Raw genomic sequence first — 20396 nt, 5'->3', positions numbered from 1 at the left:
ACATATGAATCTATGAATAAATACATTTACCCATATATACATTCAATCATGTGTTTTTACAGTAGTAGAGAAGTCACCTAACACCCTCCCTTACATATAACATAATTCATGATTTGGAAACAAGACAGTAGTGTGCAGTTTTGTGCAAATCATTACTGAGCACCTGCATAGAATTTGACATTTGTGTCTCCTGGTAAAATAGTAAAAGGTTTTCCCCAAACTGTTGCCAACGATAGTGTGTTAGAAGCACACTATCATTGATCAGTTAATACTGTAACATGAAGATTTCTCTTACATTTTCTCCTGAATTGGACTCAAGGACACTAGTGTCAACCATGAAAAACACCCATCCACAGGTATCCGCATGCTTTTGACCGTATAGTGTATTAGGTTCGTGTATGTTGTACTATATTGAGTTTGTGTCTCCTAGCTGAACATAAATACTGTTATGACAATGCATCTTCACCCTTTGTTGAGGCAGGTTGTGACAGCACACACACTGAATGGACAGACATCACTGTATGATGCAGTTTAGGACAACTCAGTTACAATAACATGTTTGGGAAAATAACACAAGTGACACAGTTGAATTTACAAATGAAATCTTTATATATTTTCTTCAAAAGAAATTAAGCCCATCCAATCTATACCAATTTGGATTTTGCCGCCCGCCTGCCCCGTATCCACACAGGGCGACAGACCGCTTGCTACAGGTCTTCTCAGCACAACTACAGTAAACAAGTCTTCAGGAAACATGCTGGATTCTTCCAGATAATTTTGCATTCAAACATTTTATTTGGTAAAATCATACAATTGCACAGCTGAGTATTTCCCATGCAGTGCAGTAGCCTATAAGCTAATACAGAAAGCAAAGTCTACATCTAAAGAGCTCTAGGGTTCTCTAGTGGACGTGGAACAGGTCTCGGGTTCTGCCTGCACAGAGCCTGCTGTTCATCCCAAACGGCACTGATGGCTGCTTTGGAAATCAATGCTGTAGACGTGCTCCACATTCAAGGAGAACTCCAGAGTTTTAATATATGCAAATACAACAATGAGAATAAACCACATGTTTGTTTCTTTAAGGATTGCCATGTGCCAGACATTCACTGGAGAAAAATAATTATCAGGTCAAATTAGAGTAAAGAATCAATAATGCACACAATTGGAGAATCTGAACACTTCTGCACTGATATGCTTAGGAAATTTATTTGCTCTTTTGACAGCTTCATTCCAAACCTTGGCATGTTTGTTCAATTCCATTTCAAATTTCGTTGACCAATTAGTATAATCTAGTAGAGATGACTGGCCCTGAGGAGGCCCTGAAACAGCTGTGGATATTTACTGAGTCCAATGTATCTTAAACATTAAAAAGCTCACACTACCCCGAAATATATAAATTTCACGCATACAGGTGACATTCAACATTCAAGTGCCAGTGTTTTTTGTACTGTCTTTTGGTCAAGTTTCTGAAACTTTCAAAGAATCACTTTGAGGCTTACAAAAATAAATATTTGTCAAAAATGCTTAATAAATTACACAAAACTAGCAGCAAAAGTAGAATCTAGAAATCTGTGCAAATGGCTAAATTCCCCCAACTGCTAAATCCCCTGGTCCCAAATAAATCCTGGTTTAAACGTTGAGAACCCTTCCCCTTTGTAAACAAGCTGCGTTTTTCACAATCTCCTCACACACAATATTTGGAAGCTTAAGGACACATATCATCCAAGACATCTATATAAAACTCTAGATGTGCAATAAAATAACTTTTGTAAAACTTGATGGGCACGACGTACAAGGGTCTACACACCTAAATCAAGTAGCACCATTCAATCTCAAGTTCTCAACACTGTCAGTGCATCCACTTTTAGTTCAATTTCTTTAAAAAAAAGTTTTCAAGGCACAACACACCCGTTGAGAAAACTGGAGCATTTTGAGGTCAAACGCCCCCATCTCTCCTCCTCTCGATGGCTGCTCCTCTTTGAGAGGAAAAGCCTGCTCTGGCTTTACAAAGCCACAGATTTTTATACATGACAGAGCAGATGAACTCCCAGAGGACCTGACAGTACTTTAATGTTCCATAAGGAAGTGGACACTCCCTCATCTTTGGCCGCCTCCACAGTTACACTATGCAGCAATGGAAACCAAAGCCACTGACAACAGCGGTGCACTGAAAACTGCGCCCCACGCCTACCCTAGATTCCCTAACCCCGGTGGTCGGAGTGCTGCTCAACCCCGCTCTGTTCCTGTTTAATTGATAAACCTCAGTGATCATTCTCCTGCCTGTCTCTTAAAGATGAACCATGCCTCCAACGCAGCTTGAAAAGAGAAAACGTTTGTAATTAAGTTAAGCCTGCGACTCAGTTCACTTGTCCTTTCTCCTTGACCAAAAAACAAAACACTTGCAAGCGTAGAATACCATGTGGGCCACGCGGTGGTCAGTCGATTCAGTAAACACTAACACCACGCTATGCCCTCCCGATGCTGTGGTCCTTTATGCAGCCACTTTGAACTTCACTTTCAAGATGGCAGGCATTTTTTGTTTTGATACATATTTGTAGAGAAACAATCCCCCCCCCCAAAAAAACAAAAATCAAAAAACTGACTGAGTTTTTCAATTTTGCACACACCTGCACCAAAAATGTCTCAAGTAAAAACAAACAAAAAACACCGCCCACTTTATGTAGCTAGCACTTGGTAACATACTAGCTGCCATAACACTGTCAAGTCAATTGAAAAATGTGGAGTAACAAGTTCCAGCATTGATTATTCTTGTTTAAACCTCAGCGATTGTTGGCACTGAGCTTAATGACTTCTGTGTTTCTTAAGATTACAATAGGAATGGCTATTTCAAAGACTACCATATCCATAAAAAGGAGCCTGTCCAGGATAGAGTGAGCAAAAAAGAACAAACAAATGTAACTTTGTCCCTTAGAATTAAAATACGGTTGCTTCACAGAGTGGCCCAGTTTGTATTCGATATAGTAATGGCTCCATTAGCTGTTTGTAGAAAAGGCTACATGATGTTTCTGCAATAAATTTGAAGTTCAAATGGAATCATGACTCGAGAGCCACAATGTCCCAGTGTTTGCCAAGGTTTGATTAAGTCTAAGCTTTTTTTTTTTTTTTTTTTTTTTTTTTACCTTTCTAATATTTTTCACCAAACAAAAATAATAGTAAAAACAAATTTAGAGCTCTTGGCCATGTTCATCTGGTGAAATGAAAACACAGATTTCCTGTTTAAATTCAAAAGGCACAGTACATTAACATACAAATGATCCTCAGGTTATTCAATTGGGTTTTTTCCACAAAAAGAACAAAAATACTTCTAACAATGAAAGTCCGAGGTTGCTATCGGACAATGCATGTCAGCATCCATGCTCACTCTGAGGTGTGCAAATCTCTGCGGTCTCCGGTGCATTGCACGTGCTGGTGACTTTCCTTTGCGTCGTGCTACACTTCATTTTGAGAGAAGCGAACGGCAGAGAACCAGGGTTGGTAATGTACTGTGTGTCAGTGAAGCTACACAGGGAGGGTTGTTATGGTCTGGCTTAAGTTAACATGTGGTTTCCATTGGGTTGGGTTGGCATGGCAACCTACTCCTATGGTGACTAGTTACCCCACCAATCCACACTACCAGAGTGGCTGTAATTTCCTCCGTAGCCGTCATTACCATAGAAGTTGCCACCAAAGCCACCTGTGAAAGACAAGATCAGAGGTCAGTTAGCCAAACGGCAGCAAAAAATACATTTACATCAAATTGACAAATTTCCCATTACAGGTAAGCCTTACGGTAACTGTATGCAATAAAGAGCTTGCAACTTGTAAGCTGCTATTTTTATGCGGATCAGTTTTTTGTGCCAAAAAGCACAAATGTTGCAACTGTTTAACATGATGCAGCAAGGTTCAACCTACAAGTGTTGATGGCTCAAACAACAGTTAAAAAGCTTGGGAAATGCATCGTTGCTGCCTTACCTCCACCAAAGCCACGGTTCCCTCCATGTCCTCCAGTGTTGCGTCCTCCACGGCTGCTGCTGAAGTTTCCAGAGCCTCCAGGTGTCTGACGGTAATCTCTAGCTCCAAAACCACCAGAGAACCTTGACAAGACAAGAATGTTGGTTTGTGTAAGTTATGGTTTAGATCTTCTGAGGGTGGTACGAGCTAGAGACCAGTAGGCATTAAAGTTACTCCAAATAAAGGACTTGTAGTTTAAATATCGGAGGATCTCATGGGAGTGATATTGATGTACGAATTGTGGCCTTCATTTTGGTAAAACTTTAACCAAGAATATTTAGTTGAGGGCACAGTTTAAAATGCAGTTGACAAACAACATTTGGGTGTATTTGTCTTTGTTTTCACAAGCACATATATGGTTAGATAAGATAATGTGTCAACTAGCAGTTTGTTTAAAAGATCATGCTGATGTTGTAAAGATATACAGATGCCCAGAAGGAGATCTGTATGATCTTTGACTTGCACCTGACAACGTGCATTTGTGTATGTTCTGAAAAATACATTTGCTTCTGTGTGTGAAAGTTACCTCTTAGAGCGTCCACGGCTACTGCTCTTGTGCTGGTGCTCGTAGGCCAGGCTCTCAAGCCAGGAGGGAACCTCCTGCTTGGCCTCCACCAGAATGTCCAGCAAATCTTTGGTTATGTTGCTGTTTTTGTCGTTAAAGAACGACGTGGCCAGACCTGCACAAAACAGAGCAAGTGTCAGACTATACTGTATTACAAGTAATTCAAATACACAATAGGCATCAGGTTAAAAACTTGTACTTACCAAGGTTGCCCACACGTCCCGTACGGCCAATACGGTGAACGTATTCCTCAATGTCACTGGGCAAATCGAAGTTAATAACGTGCTTCACATTGCTGATGTCCAGACCTCTAGCAGCCACCTGAAGTAAGGAGAGAGATTAAATAAAGTCAAGATTTGATGACAACACTGAAGAGTTTAATTTAGTCCACTGACCTAGATAACTAAGTTTAGCCCTGATTGCATTCAAGAGTTAGCTCAAAGAGATGACTTGAACATTACTGGACCCCAATCAAACCAGTTCTGATTCTGTGTTAAAGCCCCAAATGTCGAGCTCTCAAGTATCCAGTGTAATTTGGTCTCATTATGTTGTTAACACTGATTTTATTAAAATGGAAGGAACAGAACCCACCAACCCATTAAGTCCTGTAGTAGGACATGATGCACCTCCAGTGAGAAAAATGTAAATCTCACGGAGAGAAAAGGTAAACACGTTTTACTCAATATGGCAACCTTGTCAATAAATCATTACATTAAGGCTGATTCATGATTTATTGACCACTAGATTCATCCTGTTGTAAATCTGCAGCATTAAACCATTCAGGGATTGAAGCCAATGAAAATGCTGCCAGTTATTATAATTAGCGCTAGTCATCCACATGGGACAGAAACCATTTTGCCCGATAATAGAGACATGATTCAATGATACTAATATGTTAAACAATAAGTAACATTTACATGTCAACATAACAATTAGGTGTATTTTCAGTGGTGTGGTAAATGCACAGTTATTAAAGGATCCCGAAGAGGTAAAAGCAGAATGGAAAAAAGCCAACTTGTTTGCATGACTACGTACAGCTGTAGCCACCAGGATGGGGGATCGCCCAGAGCGGAACTGATGCAGAGCTTCCTCTCTGTCTCTCTGGGATCGATCTCCATGGATGCTGGTGCAGGCATAACCCTCGTGGTAAAGGAAGTCTTCCAGGGCATCGGCTCCTTTCTTGGTTTCCACGAACACCAGAGTCAACGAGTCCTTGCCTGCGCAGGAGGAAATGAGGATGAGACAGGAGGAGAGCAGGATAAAGAGCATGAAAGGAGAAAAAAGAAAATAAATCATTGATAACTGGGAACAAGGTTATTTATGGATTTCTGAACTGAAAGGAAATGGGAGCAGGAACTTAAAACTGTCATAATACAAGGTCAACAACTGCAAGATCATGAAGTAAAATAAGAAAATAATCAAAATGACAACTTAGAAATGGAGACAGGGGTTGCATAAAAAGCTTTAAATTTACTGACAACCATTAATTGACAAGCTTGACTTCAGTTTTACTGCACGCAGTACTGAAGATGATAGCTGAATAACTATTGTTTATGTTCAAACAACCATTGAATTGTTATATATTGGGTTACAATTAAGATATTTGGCATTAATGGCTATCAGAATAAAAGCTCACGATAATAAAAATGGCTGAGGGGTGATGGGGTAGGACAGGACGTTTCAAGTCGCATCATTCACAGCTAAACTTTCAACTGTTGTGCAAATGTACTCTGGCACAAGACAGAAAAAAAACTCCATCCATCAAACCTCCTTATGCCTGTGAGTACTTTAATAAAGTCCAGACTGGCTAAATTATTATGTGGTAACACTTCAGCACTGACAAACAGGACGCCCAGCTCGCCATTTTCATGCAGATGCGCCCCCCCACCAAGCCTCTTTACCTTGGTTGATAAAAGCCATCTTTCGCCAGGCTGTCCATGACATAAATTACATATTAGTTTGCTTTTTATAGTAGCAGCTGCACCGGTTACCATGGAAACAGCACTTTACTTTTCTTTGGAAGTAAAGTCTAGTTACAAAACACAGGACTTGTAATACTAATAAGCCAGCAATGACTCAATACATTATTAAAAAGGAATATTAATATAGTGCTATTCATCAATATAGCAGTGTAGTGGACTACACTAGATCCACAGAGTCTGTTGTATTCTGTCTGCTGAACTGACAGGCAGGCTGGTGCCATTAGATCTGTCACAGCCATCTGACTCATGGAAACTAAGAGCTCTTTCTATGACAAACAGCCAGCATGATCACGTTGACCGGTTGACCTTAGTGACTAAGCTAAAAAGGGACTCCCCTTTCAGTGGAGAGAGACTGTACTATCACCTCCATCTCTGAAATTCACTCAGCTATGTATGGTGCAAGTTAAGTGTTATTGTTGGTCCTACAAGCTCTTATTGGAAATGGAAGGAAAAAAAACAAAAAACTGAGGCAGCATGTCAGCTGGGGAGCAGAGGACAGGATGAGCCATGGGATGTGATGTTTCTGGCTTGGGGGTCAGAGTGAAGGTTATGGTATGTTCACACTTACCAGGCTTTTCTGGGGCCTCTGTCACATTTTCCTGAACCTCACTGGGAATAACTAAGATAAAACCAAACCGGCCAGAACATGTAAGCCTCTGCAGTACACAACTTTCACAGCTTTAGATTGTGCTTACAAAGACCATATCAGAAGCAAACCCCTTAAAAAACAGCATGATTTCAGTTCCTGACCACCCCTGTACAATTTTGTTTTCATATTTTATCATTCACTGCAGGTTTTTAATATAATGAACATTTGTTAGCAGAGATGTAGCATAGTAAAATATTAGCTTGGTATGGGGCAGACTGACAAACACAGGATGATGGTTTAGAGCCTAAATGGGACCTCATGGGAGGAGGAAAAAAAACACAAACAAAACAAAAACTCAACCACTTTCTTACCTGTGGCATTGAGCAGGTCAAGAAGGAAGGACCTTTTGTCAGTCTCCTCTACCCAGACCACCTTCTGGGTAATGTTTTCTGAGGTGGAACCTACACGCCCAACAGCCAGGAAAATGTAGTCCTCCAGGAAGTCACGAGCGAGGATCTACACAACACAAAATCAAACCGATTAGTAAACATATATTATGTTTCAAACTATGGCAAATGAGTCTGTATACTTGTTAACTGCCCAAACATACCTGGATCTCTTTGGGGAAGGTGGCACTGAACATCATGGTCTGACGGATGCCTTTGGGTGGCATTGTATCCTGCTCCACAATGCGTCTGATCTGTGGCTCAAAACCCATGTCCAACATGCGGTCAGCCTCGTCAAGGACCAAGTAGCTGCAGAGACACATTTCATATACTTTAGTGTATTTATATAAACAAATATTGGAGTCACTTGTTTCAACTACACGTTTAGTCTCAGTGGATCCCTGTGCTATACTGACTTGCAGTAGTCCAGACCAATCTTGCCCCTCTCCATCATGTCGACAAGGCGACCAGGTGTGGCAACCAGCAGGTGACAGCCTCTCTCCAATTCCCTGATCTGCTGGCCAATATCAGCACCGCCATACACCACGCAGGGACGCACACGTGATCGGTATGCAAACTAAGGTAGGAGGGAAGGAAAACAGTGAAGCATATGAATACACAGTCAATATTTGAACAAACAAAGGTGCAGTATGTTCTATGAAGGCGTCAGATGCAGTGCTTCGCTTGGTGCTCACCTTCCTCGCCTCGTCATAGATCTGCAGGGCCAGCTCTCTGGTGGGAGCCAGGACAAGGGAGAGTGGGTACTGCTTACGACGTCCATATCTTCCATTCTCCTGAGAGTGAATCAAGTAATGTTTATTCAAATAAGTCAAATGGTCACAGATATGTTCCATTACTGTGTGTTTCTGCCACCATTACCTGTCCACTGTTCTTGATGGCCTGCAGAGCGTCTCCTGGACCATCAGTGTAGATCTGACTCAGCACCGGCAGCAAGAAGGCAGCAGTCTTACCAGAACCTGAAACACAACAGGGATCATAACACAGTCCTACTGTTAAACACTGAAATACAATATAAAAACAGAGCTAAAGATGAACACTGAGCGATCCATGAACCCCTTTTCTTTTTAGAAAGTAAGGAGAATTTTACCAGGAAAAGGCTGGTACATCTATTTAAGGCTGTTAAGTGCAGAGAGAGAATATATAGAAGCACTCACCAGTCTGGGCACAAGCCATCAGGTCTCTCTTGGACTTGATGATGGGAATAGCATGCTTCTGCACTGGAGTGGGACGAGTGTAGCGACTCAGGTTGATGTTACCCATGATAATCTCCCCCATGTCCACATCGTGGAACTACAGCACAATTGAATCAGACACTGTCAGTATATGGCACAAACTGCTCTGTTAAAATGTTTTAAAATTAAAAAGAAAAGAAAAGAGGCCATATAGATACGGCCGACCCCTTTAATTACACCAATAAGAATGTGCAAGCACTGCTGAATGCACACTTACACTTTCAATGTGAGGCGGGCAGTTGCTTCCAGTGGCCTCCACAGGAATATCATCATATTTCTCAAAGTTTATGCCAGTGTTGCTCCCAGAGAACAGTTCACTAGAAAATAAGATTTGCAAAAGTTTAGGTCAAATGTAGATGCAATGTGACTGTTAGCTTTATTATTTCTGATCAGGATCTGGCTTACTGTTCCAGGCGCTCGTTGGGAGCAGTAGGCTTGGACCAATCTTCGTCTCTGGACTCCTCCACCCAGCGGCTGTTTCCGCCTCCAGCAAAGCCGCCACGCTCATACCTGCACACATCGAGCATGTTACCTTTTAATTATGCTAAAAAAAGGAAAAACTACGTAAAGACAAACCACGCTAGGCAGTTTGTATTAGTAATTGTAATAAGCAAAGTATTAACTATAACTATTAAATGTAACAATTTCACTCACCTTCCCCTTGAGCCTGCCCCACGATCATTAAAGAAGGCCGACTTGGACCTATCAGAACGCCCCCCAAAGCTGTTGAAGGCAGCATCCCTTGGAGGTCCTCCCCAGCCGCCATCTTTGTTGTCATAATTGCCAAACCCTGTAATGGAGCAGAGAGAGTGCTTGTTAGAAACAGAAATTTTTCTGCAAATCTGCTGTCAGACGTCAGATGACGCTGTATTCTTACCAATACTGGAACATTTTCTTTCCCTTAAATCAGAATGCCATTGATCATAAGTTATTTAATCTTAAATAAAGTTTATAGCTAATGTTAATTACAAGTGCAACTTGCATGTGCACGGGGTGCTCTGATATTGCAACAACTACATGAACAAGGGTGGGGGATGGTAGACGTTTACTTCATCACTCTGCAACTAAAGCTACAGTGAGATAATTTAAGGCATGATAGGATTTCCCCACCTGCATTCTGTAATGGTTGATTAAACGAGCCTCCACCCCTGTTACCACGGTAGGCGCCACGCCCACCTCTATCATTGCGAGGGGGTCCACGCCCTCCAAAGCCCCCGTTGGTGCGGTTGTCATGGTAACCATTCACAAATCCATTGCTGCGTCCACCATCCCATCCGGATGAATCTTTAGGGGGGACACAAACAGGAGAAGCTTGTGAGGAAGAGCATAGTGTTGCACGTTACAAATTTTTGGCAATGGGCAAGTATGCATTTGGCTGTACTCATAGTGCTTACTAACCATGAGTCTCTTCCAGTGCTGAGCTATGTTTAGTCTAATTTGCAGACAGATGGGATACAAGCAGCTCCATAGTAAATATGAATCTGAGCTGAAAGCTTGCAGAATTATCAGAAAAATGTTTATATTGTCCAATATAAAAAAGTAGGGGGAAAAATGCAAAGCAAGTTCTACATAATGTACAAGAGAATAGATGCAGAGGTTTTAGGTAAACTAATTCTAATTTACTTTTAAAAACAATAACCAAGATACTGGCTTCATTATAGGATAACTCCTCTGGACCAAACAATCTACTGAGCCCCAACTCTGCCTGTGGGGGACATTTACCACAACGATCTGCCCAGCTTTAGACATCGACTGTGTCATCGTTCCCATCGGAGGCCACACTATTATCAGTGCAGGCCGAGGATGAGGCTGGTGGGGGACAATGGTCAGTTAGCGCTGCCATGGGAAGGCTTGCTAAGTAGCAGAAGCTATGCCGCAGTAGCATCAAAGGGCAGACCAGCTGCACAGATCTAGGCATAGATTGGACTTGCTTTGAAGGAGTTTTAGATCAGCTGATGGAGCTGATAAGATCTGTAGTGAGGATGATTTAACTCGCACCTGTGGACCAACAGGTAAATGTCCATCGAGGTGCCCCCTTCAAGTAAGCACAAGGAAAAAGCCTTGTAATGCTTCACACGGGTACACACGACCTATGTGTTGTAGACCAGTCCATAATGGACAAATTAGGCCACAATCCAGTTTTTTGGTCTCTGATACTGATCTGAGTGATTAAATTCAGAGTATCAGTGATACCAACCGTACACTGATCCAGTATTTTCTTCACCAATTCAAAAAGGTAACAACAACAACAAGATATGGATTTTGACAGTTCAGTGAACATTTTGGGACCTTTCAAACACTGCAGCCTTGCAAATAAGCAAGATACGCATTACTTTTACTTCAGATTAGTTTAGAAACCTTCCCAGCTTCATTGCACTGTCCAAATGTTTACTGCATAGATGTGAGCTTTAATTTAACAAGTGCAGTGTGGCAAATTAATAAGAATTTAATAACTCAGACTGGTATCAGACAAAAATGATGTGCACTCTGCAAACATGGCAAAACACACCATGCAGCAGTGTCAGAGCCTGATTTTCTGAGACAGCAGTGCAGATGACATCACATCAAACCAGTTTACCAAGATTAAAATAGTACCATATAGTCTCAGCTTACTCAGAAAACAATGCAAGTTACACCCTAACCACAAAGTTCCCCCTCTTAAAATTATGTTTAAGTGTTGCAATAACCCAGAGATGCGTCATAGCTACCCGACACACGAAAGCACTCTAGGGTTTTTATTCTTATTTTCCACGCAGTGTTGGCTAGAGCTGAAACAACTGGTTGATTAATCAACTAGTTTGTCAAAAGAAAATATTTTGATAATTGATCACTTACGTTGTTTGTTAGGCACAAATGCTAAAATTACCTAGTTCCAGCCTCTGAATTGTGAGGATTTGCCTCATTTCTTTATCTTAAGTGATTAGAAACTGAATATCTTTGAGATTCTGAAGATGTTACCTTGGGCTTCAGGAAATTGTGATGAACACATATTTTCTAACATCTTGAGTACCAAAAAAAGGATCAAACAATTATGAAAATTATTGTTAGTTGCAGTCATAGATAGACTTGTGTCCATCTACAAGTGAAAGCCCACATGTCTAATCTACAGCATTACAAGTGAAAGTCCCCCCCATATATCACTCATGTTGTGATTAATTTTAGCAAAGCAACCTTTAGGAAGTTCAAACCTTTTGAGTTTGAGCTCTTAACAGTTCTGTGTATCCAACACTGCTTGGAAAAGGAAAACACGTCACCTAGCACAGTTTCACATATTTTAATGATGCCAAATCATCATGTCCCACACTGTGGGCAACAAAACAGCATAATCTAGAGATGCTTATGTACCAACTCAAACCAGCTCAGCGTCAGAGACTATATGTTGCAAGATTCCTTTGACTATTTATAACCAAGAGTTATACTTGTGGTATGATTTAGCTTTGACAGTCTGCTAGACTAAAAGAACAGTTATCATTCATGCACATTAAGTGCAGAGTAAAGACAAGCTAAAAATGCCTCAAATCACATCTCAAATGTCCAAGAACGGACCAAGGAGAAGACCTGATAATTACCATTTTGAAATAACCTAGCAATATACAAACACCCATTTGAGATCAGGACTATTTCAATCATGTGTCTAGGAGGGCTGAGTGCATGTTAGGGCTGTCACTTTTCATTTGAAATTCTAACTTTTGCTCCAGAAAAATTAAACATTCAAACTGTAATGTTACCTGTTTGAATTCAAAATGTACAGTCTATAAGCACAACAGACCATTTGAAGTAGTTTATCTTGTGATCCAGCAGAGGGAGCCCTTAAAAATTCACTATCAGCTTGACCAATCACATGCTCTTTGACCTATCAGTAAACTAAGCTAATAAATAAAAGTGACTAAGGACAATAGCAAGCAAAGCTGTGCTGATCAAAAAAAAAATCATGACACTGAAGCATCTGAGAAGCAGTGTGTGGAAGTATTTTGGGTTTTACACTGTAGATGGCAAAACTACCACCAAAGACTGCCAACTTTGTAAAAAGCAGCTACCTTACTCTTCAACAACAACAAATCTTAAACGATCCACAAGTTAGTTTACCAAAAAAGTGAGGCGGCAAAGGCATCAAACGAACGGAGCAACGTCAACTCTACAACCTTATCTGAAACAGTGTTATCTCAAGACACACAGTGCAGCTGTATGACACCACACAGGAAAATGTAAAGACTATACTGAGCGGTGAGACAGACTGACCACTGCCACTGACGGATCATCACTGGCCATGTGTGCTTAGTCACAGCAAACTGCATGTCCGACACATTATGGTATATGGGTTGTGTTTGAATTCATGTGAACGAATTACTTGTTAGTTCGAATTCGTTCGAACTTGACTTTTTGAAAAAGTGACAGCCCTGGTGCATGCAGGTTTCTATTCAACCTCTGACTGTACCAGTTTATAATCAGTGGTTATTCTATCTTCACACCACTGAGAAGGAACTATTCAAATAAATCACCTGGTACAGTCAGTGGTTGGAACAAAAGCCTGCACACACTCAGCGTCTCAGCATACTGTTCAATAATCCCACTAAGTACCTTTCAAGGGTAAACCTCAGGCAGACAAAAAAGCTGTAAGACTGTACTTTAGAACTAAAAAACAAAGAACTTTGATAAATAAAATCCCTACTGTGACTCATGACTATAAACTGTGACAGAGGTTAAAATGGTTGGACAATACAATTAAAAAAAGGTATATGACTTGGGTAACTCTTTCCCAGCAGATACTGTCTCATTATTAGTATAAACAGCCACACTAGTGATGCAGTGCAGAATATTTAAGGCACCATCACCATGCATCATAAACTTCATTTGCAAGCTTTGGCAAATGCTGTGTTAGGCCCAGATTTGCTGCCTTTTTTTCCAAGTGACAATGACAAAGCAAGGGCACATTGACGGTGCTCCAGTGTTTTGCTATATACACTATAAAACTCTGCCAACAAGTAGATGGCATGGCATGCAGGTAGAGATCAAGGTATACCACATCTGTTTCGCCAACCCCCACTGTAGGCATGGTAAAAGGCAAGCTCTTGAGAAGCCAGTCTTGGGTAACCTGAGCAAAGGTAGGGAAGCAGGCTATAAAAAGACTCGCCCATAATTACTGGCTCATGCAGTATGAGTGTTGGGTTTGACTTTACACTAATAGTTACCGATCGTACAGTCATCCCATCCTGAAGTATAGTTATTTCTGTATCTGTGTGGACACTCTGCCTGCCATGGTTGTGGGCACTGCTTAGAAGAAACTTGGGGGACATTGCAGGTGAAATATGGGCTTGAATATACAGTGGGGGAAAAGTCATTTTTAATCTATCTATAATATACTTCAATAGATTAAAATATTAAGATGAAAATCAACTCACTATAGTAAAGTATCTTATGCTTACATAAGACTGCCCGTTATCTTTTATCATATGGTATTTCTCATTCTGACAGCAAGCATTCCAGCAGAGAGAAGCACATCAATTAATCATGAGCCCATCATTAACTTTTACTGTGAAGTGTATGGGTCTAACCTAACCCTCTCCCCCTTCGCACTGGCTTTGCTGGTGTGTAAATGGCTATTTCATGCATCTGGAAATGCAGGTTGCCCACAGCGAAAGCAGACAGAAGGGACTTACAGAGATTTACTGGTGCCACTGAATAACCGCACTGTCTACCAGCGGAATAAGCATTTCCTGCGGTGGAATAAGAAAACAGCAAAACGAGAAAAACGTCAAGTATGTAATGACACAGTACCAAGATTCCAATATTTATTTAAAATGTAAAATTATCCGAGTATGCCAGGCACAGCACATGTCTTGATTTAAAGCCTTTAAGAGGCTAAAGAAATACAGAAAAAATTAAGACTGTTGTGCACTCATAACCGCCTCATCCTGGCTTCAAAAACACATTTTCAAAAGTCTACAGATGTCAACACTGATACAGACACCAACCCCAGCCCACACATTTCCCTTTATCAGAGCAGTCAACAGCTAGCACTCCTCTTGTTCACATGTGAGACGTTACACCAGCCAAAGAATAAAACAATTCAACGAAATGATTGTTAAAACTCAATCAGGCTGTTTTAAAATTTGCCCCGTTCTGTCTTATGAGCAGTCTGGGGTGAAAATTTGAGGCTTCAGCCATTCTATAAAACCACTTACCCTACTTTATTATTGCCAAATAAGCTGTAGTGCACAGACAGAAACCCCATTTGACGTGGCTTTCTCTCCTCATTCTGTGCACTTGTAAAAATGAGACAAATGTCTTTAACGGTCCAAAGGACTGGAGTGCAGCAAAACTACTGAAAACCACCATCTTTGTCTTGACTGGTAAAAACATGTCAAGAAACAGATATTGTCTGATTAAAGCCTCACCGTTTGTTTGTTTTTTTTCCGCAATTGTGCTTGCTTTTACCATGCTCTGATGGGCTTTTTACATCAATAACACCACAAGTCAAACCTGTGTTGTTGGTCTGACTGTGGCTCAGCGGGTGGTGTTAAGTTTAACTCACCATTTTTGGAAGCATCTTTGTTCCTCAAGTGAGGTGGAATGTAACGTCCTGAGTGGAGAGAGAAAGAAAAACATGTCATGTGCTATCTGCAGTTTATTACCCTCATTAACTGAGATTGGTATTGTTTACAAGCTGAAGCTAAACACAGGAACTTGCATTACCACAGACAGTAAAACAGAAACCGTGGTTCATATTGGTAACTCAAACATAATCAATATCTAAGTGTCAAATTTATAAAAAAAAAAAAAAAAAAAAAAAAAATACATGAGGCACAGATTGAAGGTAATGTAATCATTTACAGATATTTTTAAAATAAAAATCGGCTTCATTACTTACTGCCAGTTCCTCCGCCTTGTCCCTCAGCAGAGTTCAAGTCTAGGGCAGCAAGCTAAACACACAAAAAAAGAGACATTCACGGTTTTAGGAGGGTAATTTGTGTAAAAATCAAGTGCCTAAACAACCAAAACTACCAATACATTTTAAAAGTTAAACTGAAAAAAATGGCTACCTCGAATGATATTTTGCATATTTAAAGTAATTCTCCGACTTAAAATGGTTGCCTCTCAACTTCTTATCAAATCATTTTGTATATTTTTTCCGACTCTCGTATTTACGTGGTATAATTTAAAAAAAACAACCTCAAAACTCCCTGTTTATGATATTGGTCTTAAAATTAACTTGATGTGTCGCAACAACCGGCATAGCACAATGATCCAGCCGGAAAATGCTGACAAATTACAAAAAGATACCACATAAAAGGGAAGTGATACAAGAATTAATACTAGTAGTTAATTGACCTATCTACGTTTAAAACTACCCGAGCGACTTATTAAGTTGACCACATAAAATATGTTATTGGGTCGCTGAAAACCCGCTGCCAACATTTTTTTCCTGCGCCACGTTTCAGGTCGAGAAGGCCCGACGCTTGCCGGGCCAATACCGGCCGGGTATTGAACATTAGACAACCGTGTAAATTGATATTAACTGGGATAAAATCGCAGGAGAGACGGTTATCGTGTCATTTACAGTTGCGTTTAAATGAGTTGTTCGCCAGCTTAAACAAAAACAGTGAACTATAAGGCTGTTATTTGAGTTTTGCTGGCACAACGCAGTGTCGAGCTCCGCCATCACAATCTTCTCTACAGCGACATCATCACCTCCATTTTACCAGCCGCAGCGTTAGCTTAGCTGCAGGCTAACGAGGCTCCTTCTTTCTCTACCGAAAACTACATGTGCTTAAACGGCAAATCACCACCATTTTTAAAACAAACAAAACAAAAAACAATTGAAGTAGCCACTTGAAAGTACTCACCTGCTGATCTAGACCGTGTGGATTATCAACGACCACATGACTCATAACTAAAAGAGAGTAGTGGGGGATTATTTCTGAAGAGAAAGGATTTTCTTTGTTAGCACGACCCGGGTCTAATGTAACTGTAACGTTAACTTAGCTTCTCTTATTCTGTACAAATTACTACCTTGAGCCAACGGTTACTTATGAAGTTAGCTAGATAATAACGTTTACTTAAAATAAATAAAACAGTGATGTTTGTTATAAATATAAATTCTGTTCAAGTTTCCAAATGAAAGGATTGCAGCAGCGCTGTTGAACAGAAACCCCCCTCTCGGCAGGCTCGACCGTGGCGGAATGAGGCATCGAGTGCTCAGGTAACGCGAGATATCGCCTCAGCCAGGGGGCTGTTACACAAACATCGCGATGTTTCTCCTTCGCAGCTATTGGTAGACACATGAAACCGATCATTATAGATTGGTCAGCCTTATTTTTTTCCTACCCGCATTCTGCAAAGACCCGCCCTACTTTGCCTCTGATTGGCCGGTACTCCTTACCTTCGTTGATTAGGTTGGTTAGATTTATGCATAAGTCTCAGAGTCAGAGCCAATCAGAGGCAGAGTAGAGGCGGGTCTTCACAGAATGCAGGTGGGAAAAATAATGCGGTTGGTCATATAACTCTGTCTTGACGCGTCATTTGCACATGCTTCACTGTGTACCTATAAAACCCCAGGACCGAAACCTAAACAGTTTACAATGACGCAGTTAAAAACAAAACTAAACTAAACAAAAAACATGATAATAATAATAATAGATAGATAGATATTACTTTATTACTTTCCGAAGGGAAATTCAAACTGTCAAGAGCTCATCAAAATATGAAAACAAAAAACTATCCAGTCAATTCAGGAGGAATTGAACAGTCTTATTGCTGTGGGAACATAGAGGGGATTAGTCATACACGGACTGAATATATGAGGCCTGTTTCAATGAGTGTACCTGGATATAAGGTTTCACTCTTAAGTTTTCCAGACAACTTAATAAACTAATTGGAGTGGGCTCCATAAACAATATATACTAAACCAAACCCCAACAACTTTTACTTCAAATCAAGTAAATGTCATTTATATATATCACTGTCCTTTTGCATTAGTGTCTTGTTTTACAGTTTACATTGTCTTTGCACTACTGTTCTGTCTTATAGTGTCTATCATATTTGCAATATTATGTTATGCACAGATTTGTTCAGTTTATGTCCTTATGTTTTATATTGTGAATTTTCTGTCTTGCACTGTCTACCTGTTTTACTGTTGCACCATATAGACCCAAATGCATACCTGTATATGAATGAGTTGACAATAAAGATAGTCTGATATAGGCTACAAATGAAGAAGCACCTCAACCCTTTGGTGCTGGTAACTAGCTAACTCTTAAATAGTTGAATGAGGAGGAATGCACACATACTTGTTAGTTTCATCAACTTCTTTATTCAAACAGCATTGTGCTGAAATAAAGTCCAGCATTTACACCTTACACCTTCATCAGGGACCAAACAGGAATACTGGGTTGAAAATCACTTTTTCCAAACATCACAAGGCATCCTATAGGATAATCACATCATTTGGTAATAAAAGCCATCATCTGTGTCACCTGAATTGCCACCTGTGTTTGCTTTACACATGATGTTTGGAAATGTATAAAACGTGGTTTTCAACCCGGTACTCCAGTTTATATAGGCCACCCAAAAATCACAACTTTTCCTCAAAGGGCTTTACAATTAGTGCAGACACCCTGTATGCTTAGACTGTAGTTTGAGATAATGTCATATGATGTCATATGCACGGAGTAGACAGAAACAACAACACTTAAGATAAATGGAATGATAATATTATGTAAATACAAGAAGAGAACAGAATAAAACAACCTTCTCTCTGCAATGGAGACCTGGAAAGAGGCTACATACATACAAGAAACTCAACAATACCATTCACACAGAGAGAGAAGAGACAAGAGGTGTGAGTCTCCTGGAGGAAGACGATCTGGAACGTTTTATACTATATACAGCACCAGTCAAAAGTAGTTAAATTTTTATTTAACTGCTTTTTAAAACTTAAATTTAATTTACATAAACTGTTTCCCAAAGCTGCTCAAAATGGGACATGTGACATCTGGGATGGCTGATCATCTCCTAATCATATGGTTTCAAATGTCCTTTGTAAGGTCAGGCAGAGTCAAGCATTAGCAAAGCCAAAGCCTTCTCCCAGCCTCCCTCTTCTCCTCCACTCACAACCCCCCTCACTCTGTCTTTTCTCTAACGGTGTGCCTTCTGTTGTCTATACACGCAGGCTGTGAGGCCTGTTCACAGTTATTTATCCCCTGCATTACACTGTACCAGCAGAGAGAGGGCTGATGAGACCATATGTTGAGGGGATAAGGTACAGTGGAGGTAATAGGCAACTAGGAGAAAGGTCAACTGGTGAGAGATTGCCAAAATGAGAGATGAGAAGAGAGGCTGATGCCTAGCAAATCCCCCCTTACTCCATCCCCAAGAGATCATGTAAAGTTAATCAATATTATGTCGTCCAAGTCCACTCCTGAGATAAGCCAAAGTTTGAGAACACACACAGATCAGACACACCTCTCGACTTAGTGCGTCACTTAATTAGTCATTATCCAATAGACATCCAATGACACACACTGTTTTCCTGTACAGACACGGAAAGCACCAAGGTGCACCTGCCTACTCAAAAATGTTGCTTAACTTGTTTATACAAATCTGACAGAGTGGGTGTGAGGTGTGGATCAATTACATAAACCTGTAACACTTAATATGTGTTGTATTCAGACTGAATAAAGGTTGATATGAACCTTATCTTCTTTTATTTCTAGGAACACTTGAAGTCTTCAGGTTTTTGATATAACTTCAGAATAATCACAACACAAAATGTATTTATGGAGTCCACAGTTTGTCCTCTGTATAATTGAGGTTTGCGTGGCAGGGCTTGTGGCCCCATCTGCTGGGCAATAATAATATTTCACGTTTACAGCAATGACCTAATGGCTGACATAAGATTGTTTCTTTTTCCAGATTTTACTGTTAAGTATTTATAATGACAGACCATTTTCGCAATTTCACATTCATCAACTAATGGATAAAATATTTACAATGATCTGGACAATTGTCTTCCCCACTGGAACAGAAATGTATACTTTTATTATATTATATCACTTTTCCCAATAAGCCAAAACCGCTAAATGTTCACCAAAAGTGCAAAGGGAAAGGACTGAATAAGCTCCACTGGGTGTTACAGCCTTGTCACTTTTTCTTTTCACTCATGACATTCAACACTTTGTTGCATTTTTACATTGTTTTCTGTAAATATATAAACCCATGTAAGTCTTTTGTTTAATCATATTCTCCAATATTTAAGTATTCAATTGTTTCCAATTCCTTTCCATAAATGTCCGACTCTAGTGCCCACACCTCCACCTTTTATTGAGAATATTTTTTTCATATCTCCTTCTTTTCCATATGTTGTTTCATTGTCTGCAAATAGCAACACCACTAACACACTAATAGATCTCAGATCTCACTAAATACACCAGAGGCCTATATCATGATCATAGACTGTATACAGACGTGGCTGAAAATATTGGTACCCTTCCACTTTAAGAAAAACAAAAACTAAATTTCCTCTGTATTAAGTTGATTCTGACAGAAATATGC

At 40.2% G+C, this 20396-nt stretch overlaps 1 protein-coding gene across 6 annotated transcripts; it reads right to left on the bottom strand.

The window, feature by feature from the left end:
* Positions 1 to 585: 585 nt before the first annotated feature.
* ddx3xa (DEAD-box helicase 3 X-linked a) lies at positions 586 to 17042 on the bottom strand. Of its 6 annotated transcripts, XM_042425641.1 has the most exons (21): positions 16857 to 17042; positions 16691 to 16764; positions 15715 to 15766; positions 15379 to 15426; positions 14504 to 14560; positions 9957 to 10130; positions 9501 to 9636; positions 9252 to 9356; positions 9064 to 9163; positions 8769 to 8904; positions 8473 to 8570; positions 8289 to 8387; positions 8010 to 8170; positions 7758 to 7902; positions 7519 to 7663; positions 7127 to 7177; positions 5612 to 5793; positions 4780 to 4897; positions 4538 to 4691; positions 3973 to 4094; positions 586 to 3694 (listed from the first exon to the last, which is right to left on the bottom strand). In XM_042425641.1, exons 2-21 carry the CDS (start codon positions 16733 to 16735, stop codon positions 3609 to 3611), a joined length of 2214 nt encoding a protein of 737 aa, XP_042281575.1. In that variant the 5' UTR covers positions 16736 to 16764; positions 16857 to 17042; the 3' UTR covers positions 586 to 3608. The 6 variants fall into 6 exon arrangements, with proteins under 6 accessions (XP_042281575.1, XP_042281578.1, XP_042281576.1 ...); XM_042425644.1 differs by having other exon boundaries at positions 10023 to 10130; positions 16691 to 17042; XM_042425642.1 differs by lacking the exon at positions 7127 to 7177 and having other exon boundaries at positions 16691 to 17042.
* Between the last annotated feature and the right edge of the window lie 3354 nt (positions 17043 to 20396).

This window comes from Thunnus maccoyii, chromosome 11 (assembly GCF_910596095.1).
Source record: "Thunnus maccoyii chromosome 11, fThuMac1.1, whole genome shotgun sequence".
In the NCBI taxonomy this organism is placed as follows: domain Eukaryota; kingdom Metazoa; phylum Chordata; class Actinopteri; order Scombriformes; family Scombridae; genus Thunnus; species Thunnus maccoyii.
The sequence above is the reverse complement of the archived record's forward strand: the minus strand, read 5'-3'. Positions and strand labels throughout refer to the sequence as shown.